General features: G+C 51.3%; 1 protein-coding gene across 3 annotated transcripts in view; it reads left to right on the top strand.

Annotated features, from left to right (window-relative positions):
• Positions 1–12,505, top strand: part of ERN1 (endoplasmic reticulum to nucleus signaling 1) — a 95,582-nt gene that overhangs the window by 62,778 nt on the left and 20,299 nt on the right. For all 3 annotated transcript variants that reach the window (XR_016389019.1, XM_022589151.3, XM_089901421.1), the window contains exons 12-19: positions 2,073–2,264; positions 4,296–4,566; positions 5,316–5,406; positions 5,670–5,859; positions 6,933–7,032; positions 7,265–7,464; positions 10,981–11,128; positions 12,197–12,324. Coding sequence is in view for 2 of the 3 variants with exons in the window: in XM_022589151.3 (XP_022444859.1) it covers positions 2,073–2,264; positions 4,296–4,566; positions 5,316–5,406; positions 5,670–5,859; positions 6,933–7,032; positions 7,265–7,464; positions 10,981–11,128; positions 12,197–12,324 (1,320 nt within the window). In the remaining variant the exon portion in view is untranslated. The remainder of the gene's footprint in view (positions 1–2,072; positions 2,265–4,295; positions 4,567–5,315; positions 5,407–5,669; positions 5,860–6,932; positions 7,033–7,264; positions 7,465–10,980; positions 11,129–12,196; positions 12,325–12,505) is intronic.

Genomic DNA, 12,505 nt, shown 5'->3' with positions numbered 1-12,505 from the left:
GTCCAGCTCTGGGGCTGAGGAGACAGCCTGACTGCATCCAAGGATGTCCAGTGGGGAACAGGGGGCAGGGGATGGGATCACACGGCTACAGAGGAACCGTATTCCAAGCCGGGCAGCAAGCGAAGAGCTGACGAAGAGAGCAGGTGGGGAGACTGAGGTTTTCTGAAGCCAGGCATGGCCTGTTGAAAGTGGCCTGCTTGGCGGGGACCCAGGGCACCCACAGAATGGGTGTGGAGTAGCGGGGAGGCCCTGGCCCAGGCCGCCCTCCTGAGCCCCGGGAGACAGCCTGCTGTCAGGGTCTCAGCTGGAGGCAGACGGCCAGCCAGGCTAGCATGATTTGAGGGGAGTTTTCGTTCACACTGTGGGCAGTTCTGGGGTTCTCTGAGCGTACTTGGGCCTGAAGCGTGTGGGGAGGGAGTGGATCGGGCCCCAGACCAGGAGCCTGGAGCTTCAAATGAGACGCGCGGCAGCCCCACAGAACTCCAGCTCTGTCTCATCTGCTGGTGTCCTTGCCGGAAACTGGGGGCAGGGAGCCCATCGCTTTGCCCAGGTGGGCAGCCTTCTGGGGCACGGAGCAGGTGGGGAGGCTGGAGGGTGGCTGTGGGAGCCGGGTTGGGGGTCCGACCATTCGGGCTTGGCGGCTCCTGCAGCCCTGCTGTGTGGTCCCGACCTGAGAAGGGGCCGTGGGCAGGGTCAGAGGAGCAGGGGAGCGGCTGGCTGATGTGAGGGCTGTGATGGCGTCAGATTCGCATTAGAGACTTAGATTTTATCCAGAGAGAAAGGAGAAGAAGATCACATGGATGTTTAAGATTCCCGGGTGCGCTGAGTTGTCCCTCATCTCTGGAGGGAGCCAGGTTGGAGATAGCACTGGCGCCCTAAAATCTTGATCTGATTTTGATCTGATTAAAGCCAAGCATATTTGTTATTGAACACTTAGAAAGTAATAAAAGTTTAAAGAAGAAAATTAAACAATACCCGTAACCGAACACCCAGAGATGGCTGTAGTTGAGATTTTCCTGTTTAATCGTTTAATTTTGAACAGAGTCCTTTAAAAGTCCGTGAAAATACTCTGAGGTGCATTTATCTGGTAATAAGACTAACTTTTTAAAACAAACACACGTGAGCAAATGTAACTAAATGAGTGTTGTCTCTGGTCACGTGCTCAGCAAACATTCCTCAGCTGCCACCAGCCACGCCCCCCCTCCCCCCCCCCCCCCCCCCCCCCGCAACGCCCTGTGGGAGGGGCTGCAGGAGAGGGAGGCAGGGCACTGCGTTAGTCTGGGCGGTGAGAATTGTGAGCGTGTGGGATGCCAAGGAGGCTGTGTGTCCATTTCACCAGGCAAGTGATAATGGCACACCTGGAACAGTAGATGTTTGAGAACAAATCAATGCATTTTTCTTGAAGTCCTAGAGATTCTGAGGTGCTTCGGCAGAAGCTCCACTTTACCTGAGTTAATTTTGGGCTCTAACAGAGGGTTCTGATGCTTTTTAAAAACTTTGAAAAATAGTGGACTGTTTGAATATGTGATTTTGTGTTTGGAGTTGCACTGAAAGTTTACAAACAACATAAGAAAGCTGCTTTATTACTTTATAGCTGTGTGTGCGCGCATGTGCGTGTGTGTGTGTGCGGTTTTCCTTTTTAATGTGAAATGCTGTTACCAAATTGACTACCAACCTTCCGCCAGACTTGTTACCTATGATTTCAGAGTTCCCCCAAACATCAGATCTACCATGAAAGGATGTTTTTGCCTTTAATAAGGATTTTCAAAAGAATATAGTATCTGAAGGCACTTTCAAAAGTGTTTCTCTAAAAACCGTTTTTGAGTAATGATACTATCACTGCAAGAGTGCATAGCCTCCCAAGGCAGTTGCTTTGAAAAAGGCAACAATTATCTGGTTTTGTGGTCTTTGGGTGGGCTTTAAAAAAATCCAACATGTTTCACAGCATAGTCATTCCTCGTAAATAGTCATTGTAAATGACTCGTAAATAGTCATTGCCTCTCTTTGTTGTTTGGCTCATTTATATCTGACTAGAAATTTTGCAGTGATGTCGCCACTCTCTCCCATGCAAGGTTATCGACCTGGTTGACCAGACTTCAGAAAACGCACCCACCGCAGTTTCTCCAGATGTGGAAGAGAAGTTCGCTCATGCCCCACCCAGGCCCGAGGCCCCCGTGGACTCCATGCTCAAGGACATGGCCACCATCATCCTGAGCACCTTCCTGCTCATTGGCTGGGTGGCCTTCATCATCACCTACCCCCTGGTAAAGCTCCACTCCTTCCCTTTCCCCTCCCACGTGTTTCTGAACCTTTGCCCATCACCCGATGTTAGTGAGGTCCAGACAAAGGCGGCAAAGAAGCAAATACATTTCTTTTCCCACTTAAAAGTCAATATTGGCTTATCTTCAAAAACATTGTAATTAAAGAGACACTCACTTCTCAGGAAAGGACAATTTTGTACCTACATCTTATAGTTTGACTGTAAAAACTGATTTGGAAACCTTGCTTGCAAATCATTTTAAAAACTGTATTTTCTTTTTTTAAGACTACACATAATACATGAAAATCTGTTATTAAACTTTCCTCCCTTAAAAACTGTCTGTTTAGGGACTTCCCTGGCGGTCCAGTGGTTAAGACTTTGCCTTCCAGTGCAGGGGGTGAGGGTTTGATCCATGGTCAGGGAGCTAAGATCCCACATGCCTCACAGCCAAAAAAACCGAAACATAAAAACAAAAGCAATATAGTAACAAATTCAATAAAGACTTTAAAAATGGTCCACATTAAAAATTTTAAAAATCTTAAAAAAAAAGAGAAACCTGCCTGTTAGAGATATCAGATAGAGTGAGAAAGGCGGCACGGTTATTCCTTCAACTTTCTAGTTGGAAATAAGTGGCTAAAATTACATAGTTGAGTAGGTTGTGGGTTGGATAAAATATTCTGGAGGAATATTCTTTCTTTCTTTCTTTCTTTTTTTGCCTCACCACACAGCTAAAGCTAACAGTATCTTAGTTCCCCGACCAGGGATTGAACCTGGGTCTTCGGCAGTGAGAGCACAGAGTCCTAGCCACCGCACCACCAGGGAATTCCCTGGAGAAACATTCTTTCATCAAGATGCTTGGAGCATTGAAACCTTACCACCTCAGAACACAAGTGCTCCAAAAGCTCACATCCCCGTGGAGGAATGAGGATGACAAGCCCTTTGTGGCATTTTCCATTTGTCAAAATGTGTCCACCTGCATTGTTTTTTTTTTTTTAGCCTCACCCAGTTCTTATTCTTACCTATCCCCTACCCACAAATAAAGAAACTTGACTCTGGGAAGTTAAATAACTTTCCCAAGGTAACTCAGCTAGTAGATGGAATTTCCAGGATTACAACCCAAGTTGAAAGAAAGAGAGCGAGATCTCTAGAAAACTCCCAGGCGGGTGTTGGCTACACACCCATCCCTGCAGCCACCTTCCCACGCATGGGGTAGTAATTAATAATCACAGGTCGCTGCCACTTCAAAGTATGATGGAATGAACTGTACAGACTAAATGAGAAGAGTGTGGGGTGTGGGGAAGGCAGCATGATGAAATGGGAGTGGGACCTCGGCCAGGCTCCCTGTGTTTCAGCCCCGCTCTGCCACATCCTGGCTGTGCAGCTGTGGGCAGATGGCCAGGTGGCCCTGAGTCCCAGTGGCGTCCCCGCCTCTGCACTGCTGGTGATCTGTGCACCAACCTCTGTAATGTGCACGGCAATGGTAGACAGCAAGCCTGGGTCTTCCCTGTGTCCACCACACTCTCAGCCACCTGGTACCCATTCTTCCTGTTTGGTTTCGCTCTTGCAACAATTCCCAGACTTTGTGGATTTTTTTTTTTTTTTTGGCCGCACGTTGGGGCAGGCAGGGTCTTAGCTCCCCGACCAGGGGTTGAACCCGCACCCTTGGCAGTGAAAGTGTGGAGTCCTAACCACTTGACCGCCAGGGAAGTCCCCCAGACTTTCAGAAAAGTCCCAGAATTGTAGAGTTGACTGGAACCCCCTCCATCTGGCCCAGCCCTCCACCTCCAGTGGAATCCCTCCTCTGCTGCCCCTGAAGGGCCCCTCCAGTTGGGGGATAGGCTGTACTGGGAAGTCTAACTGGCAGGAAGAGCTCTGATCGCTCTGCCCCCCGCGGCCTTCTCACTGGTCTCGTGCTGCCCCGTGGGGTCACCTCAAGCGTCCCCTCTTCCTCCGCCGCAGGAGCCTGCCCCGTCCCCGCCCGCTTGCGCGCTGGGCGCCGGGCTGCACTGGCCGGGGTGTGGGTTTCTCTTCCCAGAGCAGACGTCAGCAGCGGCAGCTCCAGCACCAGCGGTTTCAGAAGGAACTGGAGAAGATCCAGCTCCTGCAACAGCAGCAACTGCCCTTCCACCCACCTGGAGACGTCGCAGCCCAGGACACCGACCTCCTGGACTCGTGCGGACAGTACTCGGAGAGCTCGGCCACCAGCAGCCCCAGCACGTCCCCCAGAGTCTCCAACCACTCGCTCCACTCCAGCGGCTCCACCTCCAGGGCCGCCACCAGCCCCTTCCCGGAGCAGGATGACGAGGGTAAAGCGAGTTGCCATTTTGGTGCCGCCTTCTCTTTCGCGGGAGCACGACCTGAGGACCGTAAAGCCCCATGCCCTTCCTGGGGGTCTCCACGGGATTACGAAGTGCTGTTCCCAAGGGTTCACCGAGGTCTCACCTCCCCTCCCCCCCCCCACTCCGGGGGCGGGGCTTCTGCCCCATCCCGAGGCCTCTGACCCGCAGAGGGAGCCACCGTGGCCCTCCCTCCATCTTGCTGCACAGAGGGCTGAGAGTCGCTGCTGACCAGAGGTGCACTGGCCCTCTGGTTCGAGAGCACCCCTGAGGCCGGCCGGTGGCCACGTGCAAAGGTGCAGCTGTTGGTCTGCTTTCATGCGGGAGGGGAGGCTCAGGCCGGTGGTCAGGGCCGATAGTCTGAGGGGATTGATGTGGAACCAGTGCAGAAGACCTCAGAGTCCTGAGTCTCAGGCTGGACACTGCTACTGGTCTCTCCATCTCACGCATCCCCCGGCACTACCTGCATGTTTCCGGTGCAGACCTTTGGGTGGATCTGTAGAGAAGCCCTGTCTTCAGGCTTCTGTCCTCACAGTAGTGAAAGTAAAAGCTGGAACAGAGGGCAGGGGCAGGCGAGGAGTCGGCCCTGGGCGTGACTGGGGAGGGGGCCCAGCAGCTCCTGCTCTCCAGGGCCCCTCAGTCTGAGCTCAGGAAGCTTGTAGCCACTCTAGCCTCAAGGTTGTTAGGTTATGTTTGTCCTTTTTTCTGTTCTGTCCCAGATGAGGAAACCAGCATGGTGATAGTTGGGAAAATCTCATTCTGTCCGAAGGACGTCCTGGGCCACGGAGCCGAGGGCACAATTGTGTACCGGTGAGTGGCCTGGAGAGCCCTGAGCCTTCACCACCTCACGTGCAAGCTCCCATCGGCTCCAGGGGCACAGTGGGGTCATCACAGTGACCAGATGGAAGAGTTCCCCACAGAGGGAAGTGATGGCCACGGGGCCGCTGGGCGGTTGGTCAGGGACCCCCAGGCTGTGAGGCCTTCGAGGCAGACGCTGCATCAGGTGGAAGGAGTCCCGCAGGCCCAGGGTTCTCCTGGCGTTTCCACAGCCAACCCCGCTCCTCGTCCTGCAGTGGCATGTTTGACAACCGCGACGTGGCCGTCAAGAGGATCCTCCCCGAGTGTTTTAGTTTCGCAGACCGTGAGGTCCAGCTGCTGCGAGAGTCAGACGAGCACCCAAACGTGATCCGTTACTTCTGCACCGAGAGGGACCGGCAGTTCCAGTACATCGCCATCGAGCTGTGCGCGGCCACCCTGCAGGAGGTGGGTGGCCCCAGGTCACCGACGGCTCTGCCAGCGCCACCGTCGGCTCCCTTCTCCCGGCAGCTCGGGTGCAGTTTTAGGGACTGCCAGTTTACTTATTTTTTAAATTTCTTTTTAGTAACTTTATTGAGGTTACAATACAAGGTATTCGTTTTCAATGTACGGTTTGATGCATGCTGACAAGGGTATGTACCCATTTTAACCGCCAACAGTGGAAATGTAGAGCACTTCCCTCTCCCCAGATTTAGTTGTGTGGTCCCCTTGGCTGCCCGGGGCAGTCTGTGCTTTTGCAGTTGGTACCTCTCTCCCTCTTGGCCTCCAGGAAACCTGGTTGATCCTTCCTCCCATCGCCGGTCAGGGCTGGTGTGGGCTAGGGGGATGCTAGTTGATGACTTGAGTCATTAAGATAATCCATTGAACCCCTTTTGCGCAGTTTCCAGGCTGTGCAACTGTGATATTTCAGTATCATTTGGCTTCATTGCAGGCTTACCTGTAGGAGGCAATGAACTTGGGTTTCTTACCCTCTCGTCATCTCATTATAAACTAGTAAGCTGGAGCTTTGTTTGTTTGCTTGTTTTAAGTCAGTCTTTCAGGGGAAAAGAAAGTCTGCTGGAAAATACGGATTTGAACGGAGAATATTGTCAATAAAACTTCCCATTTGTTTGTTAAAATATGATCAAAGAAAACGAGCTGACCCAATACCAAATGTTTATTAAAGCAAAAACCTTCGGGCCGAATTTTTCTAAATAAAATTGAATCACTTAAAAAAAGAGAGAGAGGGCTTCCCTGCTGGCGCAGTGGTTGAGAGTCCGCCTGCCGATGCAGGGGGCACGGGTTCGTGCCCCGGTCCAGGAGGATCCCACATGCTGCGCAGTGGCTAGGCCCGTGGGCCATGGCCCGTGGGCCATCGCCACTGGGCCTGCGCGTCCGGAGCCTGTGCTCTGCAACGGGAGAGGCCACAACAGTGAGAGGCCCGCGTACCGCAAAAAAAAAAAAAAGAGAGAGAGAAGGTATGCTGAGGAGCGAAGTCCTGAGGGCCCTGTGCCGTGACCCAGCCTTCGTGTCTCTTGCAGTACGTGGAGCAGAAAGACTTTGCCCACCTCGGCCTGGAGCCCATCACCTTGCTGCAGCAGACCACCTCGGGCCTGGCCCACCTGCACTCCCTCAACATCGGTGAGAAGCCTCCCCTTATCAGGCGGGGGGACAACTTGCTCAGGTGGGCCTTGCCTCTGTCGAAGCTCTTTGCTGCCTCACCGGGTCCCTGTTGTTGAAGAAAGAGAGGACTTAACACATTTGAGAGCCAGAACCTTTACAGGCAGCAGCGGGTCTGTTGAGAATCTGAGGAGGGCCCATCCCCATCGCAGAAGGAGTCCAAGCACAGGACTAACCTGGAGTTTTGTGTTAGTTCACAGAGACCTGAAGCCACACAACATCCTCCTCTCCATGCCCAGCGCACACGGCAGGATCAAGGCCATGATCTCCGACTTCGGCCTCTGTAAGAAGCTGGCAGTGGGCAGACACAGCTTCAGCCGCCGCTCAGGGGTGCCCGGCACAGAAGGCTGGATCGCCCCGGAGATGCTGAGCGAAGACTGCAAGGAGAACCCCGTGAGTGTAGGCGTGGCTCTGTGAAAACTGCAGAAGCAGCCTCTTGTTCCCGGGGGATTCAGAGCCTCCAGGCCCAGGGGGGTGGGCTGGAGCGCTCACTGCCAGAGAGGGACGTTTCTGTAGCGGAGAGCTTCTCCCCCAGCAGCACTCTGCCGGCACTCTAACACTGTCTTCTGTCCAGAGGAATGAAAGGGGTGAATGTAGGCAGTTGTCTGTTTTTTTCCCCCGTACTCTTCCAATCCTTTCCCCCCCTATTTTGGGCAACTGGAAAATCAGGACTTGCGTAAGGTGAGCAAACTTCCAGTTTTCATTCTGTTTTTAATTTGTTTTTGTTTTTCCAGCTTTCTATTTTGAGAATTTTTAGACATACAGAAAATTGAGAGCAGTGAATACCTCTGTACCTGTACCCAGATTCAACATTCGTCCGTATTTTTCACTTTCTGTCTGTTCCTGCAACCATTCGAATACGAGTGGCAGGCCTCCCAGCCCTTTACCTTAAACAACTCAGCACACGTCTCCCAAGGACAGGTACATTCTACCTCCTGACCACCTACCCATGCTCACACCTCAGCCATTAATACTGTTTCCATTGATACCTAGTGTTCAATGCATATTCAAGTTTCCCCAGTTGTTCACCAAATGTCTCTTATAGAGCTGGTTTCTGTAAAGCAGGACCCAATTAGGTGTGTATGTTACATGACGCTTCAACTATCTCCTTTCCTCAACACAGTTCTCCCAGCTTTCTTGTCCCACGACGGTGGCTCTTTGCAGAGTCGGGGCACTTCTCTGTAGCATGCCTCACTCGGGATTCGCTCACTCATTTCCTCTTGGTGGTATTTAACTTGCCTGTTCCTTGTATTCCTGTGAACTAGACATAGGTCTAAGGGCTTGACTAGATTCAAGTTAAGTGTTTTTGGTAAGAACAGTCCCAGTCGGGTTGTACCATTACTGCATCCCTAATGGTGATGCCGAGTTGAAGCAGCTGGTGCGGGCGGTGACACTGGCATCTCCCCTTTGTTAGGACTGTGTGGGGCGATACTCTGGCAGAGCGTGAATATCGCATTACCAACAGTCACTCACCTGATGGTTCAGCATCCATGGGCAATCCTTGCCTGAATCACTGCATTCAGTAGAAAGTCTACATTTATTAGCTGACATTTTTCTGTAAAGAAGAACTTTATTTATATTCCTTTTCTCTCTCTCTCTCTGTGGACTCATGGATTTTAAAAAAAATAGCAGTATAGTCCATTGTAGTCCTTATTCATTTTTGTTTGTTTTTGTTCCTATTCCTTTTGGTACTCAAATTGTTCCAGTTTGGCCAACAGGAGCCCCTTCGCGCTGGCTCCTGCATCCTTTTGCTGAGAGCCCAGTCGTGTTTGAGCACCTTGCTTTCTAGCCCAGCAAGACATTGGAGGATTATCTGACGCTCCCCGACCAGATCTGGATGGGATCAGCCATCCTAAAATAGATTAGATTCAGTGGAGCCTCTTATCCTACTCACTGGGGACTGCAGCTGGTCAGTTAATCAAAAAGGTCAGTTACGATGAAAAAGCATAAGGAAATACATACACACCTTAAACATTTTATTTTAACTTAAAGTAAGTAATGTGACTCTTTAAGGAAGTCTTTGATGTAAGACAAGATCTTTTTTTTGACTTGGGTCCAACTGAATGGACTTGTTCGTTTCCTCGCTTGCGTGCAGCACACTCACATGCCTTCGGTGACTTCTCGATCGAGACTTAGACATTTCAGACGCCTCCTAAGCGATTTGGAAGCAGAATCCCAGCTTTCAGCTATTTATGTCCTGTCGCTTACAGTTGAGTCTCCCACACCTAATTCCACAGCAGTTTTTGTAGCAACTCCCTCGCATTGAGTCTTTCCAAAGATTCAGCTTACCTCAAACTTGGCGGCCCGTGTATTTTTTCAGCTTATGGAGTATTTAAACTACAAGGATAAGTGGCAGAAATGAGTTTGGGAAAGAACATAACTGAGCCTAGAGATGAGCCCATAGAGTTGGGGGCAGAGGGACCCAGCATGTGGGACGCAAGCCCCCAGGGGGCAGCATGAGTGGTAAGGATGCTGGAGAGTCAGGCAGCCTGAGCTGCAGAAAACGGAACACGGAGAGCATTAACGACACAGTCAGTAGGTGAGAAGTGGCCACCAGGTGAGCGCTTCAGTGGTGGTGGACTTGTTCCTCCTGTCCTGAATCTGTCACCCACCTAAGGAACATTCTGGTGAAGTAGAACAAAGATGACTGGGCTCAGGAATAAGACCTGCATCTTGTCCTGGTTTGTCGCTATCCAGCAGTGACCCTGGGCTTGTCATTGAGCCTTTCTGTCCGTGTCTTCATCTGGGGATGGTGACATTTGCTCTGCTCACCTCACAGGGCTCTTGTGAAGGGTGTGTTTTCTCCAGTGAGGAAGGTGATGAGCTCCTGGCTTTCTCTCGCTAGAGCCTCACGTTGTCTGGTGGAGAATCCGAGTGGTGGGGCCTGACGTGAGGGACCCACGCCGTGCTCGGGAGCCATCCCAGTGTAACACCCCATGTAGACATGCTAGGCGTCATACACACACATTTCATCTGTAGGCATGGAATGGTTTCACGGGATAAGTGAGACGTGTTATTAGATAACATCAAAGTGAGCTCACTGGAAATTTGTTAACTAATCTTTTTCTGGGACTGTTTTGGGTTTTTTTTGTCTATTTTATTTTATTTATTTATTTTTTAACATCTTTATTGGGGTATAATTGCTTTACAATGGTGTGTTAGTTTCTGCTGTATAACAAAGTGAATCAGTTATACATATACATATGTTCTCTGGGACTGTTTTTGAACCAAAAACTCTTTTTTTTTGGCCACGCCACGTGGCTTGCGGGATCTTAGTTCCCTGACCAGGGATCAAACCCGCGCCCTCGGCAGTGAAAGTGCGAAGTCCTAACCACTGGACCACCAAGGTATTCCCACCAAAAACTGGTTTTATTTCGTTTATTAACCCAGTGTTAAGACCTGTCATATGTGGGCACCTTGGAAGTCCCTGGGGGTACAACAGGGAAGCAAACGCACAGAAATTCCTGCCCACGAGGAGTTGCATGCTGGTTGGGTGAGGAATAACTACCCGCAGGGAGAGAGCGTCCTGTGGGCCAAGCACTGGTTTGAGCCACCGTTTCCACACTAAACGTGTGCGTCTGATCTTCACAACAGCCCCATGGGGTCCTCCTCGTTTCATGGTCATGGATGCTGAGGTGCAGAGTGACCAAGGGGCTTCCGAGGGCCAGTGGCAGAGCCAGCAGGCATCGCAGGCATTGGGTCCAGAGCCCAGTTCTCCACTGGGACCTCCAGCACTCGTGTGGGACCTGCGGGGCACCCAGCACCGCTCTGAGGCCGTCAGAACTTTCAGCCGGCTCTCCTAAGGCACCTTCTAGGTGGAAGAATCAGCAGCAACACCCCCTCCTCTGCTGCTGACTTAGAATGAGAATTCTCCCCTGAAGCCCTCTGATGCCCCGAGTTTCTTTTCAGACCTACACGGTGGACATCTTCTCTGCGGGCTGTGTCTTTTACTACGTGATATCTGAGGGCAGCCACCCTTTTGGCAAGTCCCTGCAGCGGCAGGCCAACATCCTCCTGGGCGCCTGCAGCCTGGACTGCCTGCACCCTGAGAAGCATGGTAAGCGGGCAGCAGGGCTGGGGGGCCTCGGGAGCGGCCCCTGTGGGCGGGGGTGGGGCCGGCTCTGACTCCCCGGAGGCCCTTCTTTCCAGCTGCTCGCCCTGTGGGCCTCAGTGAACTGACGACTGGGTCCAGAGCTGGTGGAGGGCTGGGTAGGGTGTCCTCGAAGTGCCACCTTCTAAAGCCAAGCAGCTCCCAGGTTCCTTCAGGTCACACGATGACCTGTGTGACCTGGGTAAGGCCCCCTTGGGGGACCTCTGTTTTCCAGCTTGTGACTCTTGAGGGTTAAATAATCTGAGGTCCCTTCCTGCCCTGACGTTTGGGGAGACGGAAAGGCCATGCTGCATACACTGGGCTCTCATGTGTGGGCCAGTGGTCAGCGCATGCGGCCTGGGCTGAGGACAGACGGGCTGGGTCCTCGCTCTCCAGGCACGCAGGTGGCAAGTCTTTCTGCCTGACTTCAGGGTTTCCCGCATTATAATTGGCCCGTGACACCCCACTGTTGCCTTTTGAAAAAATTTAAACCATCTTACTGTTTTGCCCATGGATTAATTTTCCTTATTCCCTGGAGACAAAACAGATTAGCATAAAGGCTAGAATCCCATTATACAGTGATGAATGACTGCTACTAATACCTTTGTATCTATTATTCTGATCATCTATCTAGACATGCATGCATATTTTTATAAAAATGGGGTTAAATAGTGCATAGTATTTTGCAGCACGCTCGTTTTTAAACTTCATCTTGACTCTCTCTGCGTCCGTCCGCATTCAGCCAGCACGTCATCCTGGTGGCCCACAGTCCAGCGCGTGGAGGCACAATGGTGTCACCCGAGCCTCTGGTATCGAGTATTTCCAATCACTCTTTTTCACTAACCGCGCAGTGAGGACTCCTTAGCTGAAGTCTTGTGCAAGCTCTTATGTTATTGGATTGAGTTCCTGTCCGTAGAACCTTGAGTCACAGGGCATGCAGACTGTCAGGGTTTTGGGTATTTGCTTGTGGTAATAAGCACAGGTAGGTAATAGGCTGGTAATAACAAGTTGCATGTTTATTTTCCTCCTTTGTAGAAGACGTTATTGCCCGGGAGTTAATAGAGAAGATGATTGCAATGGATCCTCAGAAGCGCCCGTCAGCGAAGCATGTGCTGAAACACCCGTTCTTCTGGAGCCTAGAAAAGCAGCTCCAGTTCTTCCAGGTGGAGACATTTGTTTCCTTTATCAAAAATTTTCATGTAACCTTTCCAGTTTTTTTTCCAGAAACTACAGCAAAGGACAAAGAATAAAACAAATGACCCCGTAATTCCATAACCGAGAGATAACCACAGTTGACATTTTAATATATTTTCTCCATACGGGCAGACCGGGTTTGGCTCCAGA

The sequence above is a fragment of the Delphinapterus leucas genome, chromosome 19, assembly GCF_059928025.1.
Source record: "Delphinapterus leucas isolate spDelLeu-1000000601 "Yukka" chromosome 19, BTC_Dleu_Yukka2, whole genome shotgun sequence".
In the NCBI taxonomy this organism is placed as follows: domain Eukaryota; kingdom Metazoa; phylum Chordata; class Mammalia; order Artiodactyla; family Monodontidae; genus Delphinapterus; species Delphinapterus leucas.
The sequence above is the reverse complement of the archived record's forward strand: the minus strand, read 5'-3'. Positions and strand labels throughout refer to the sequence as shown.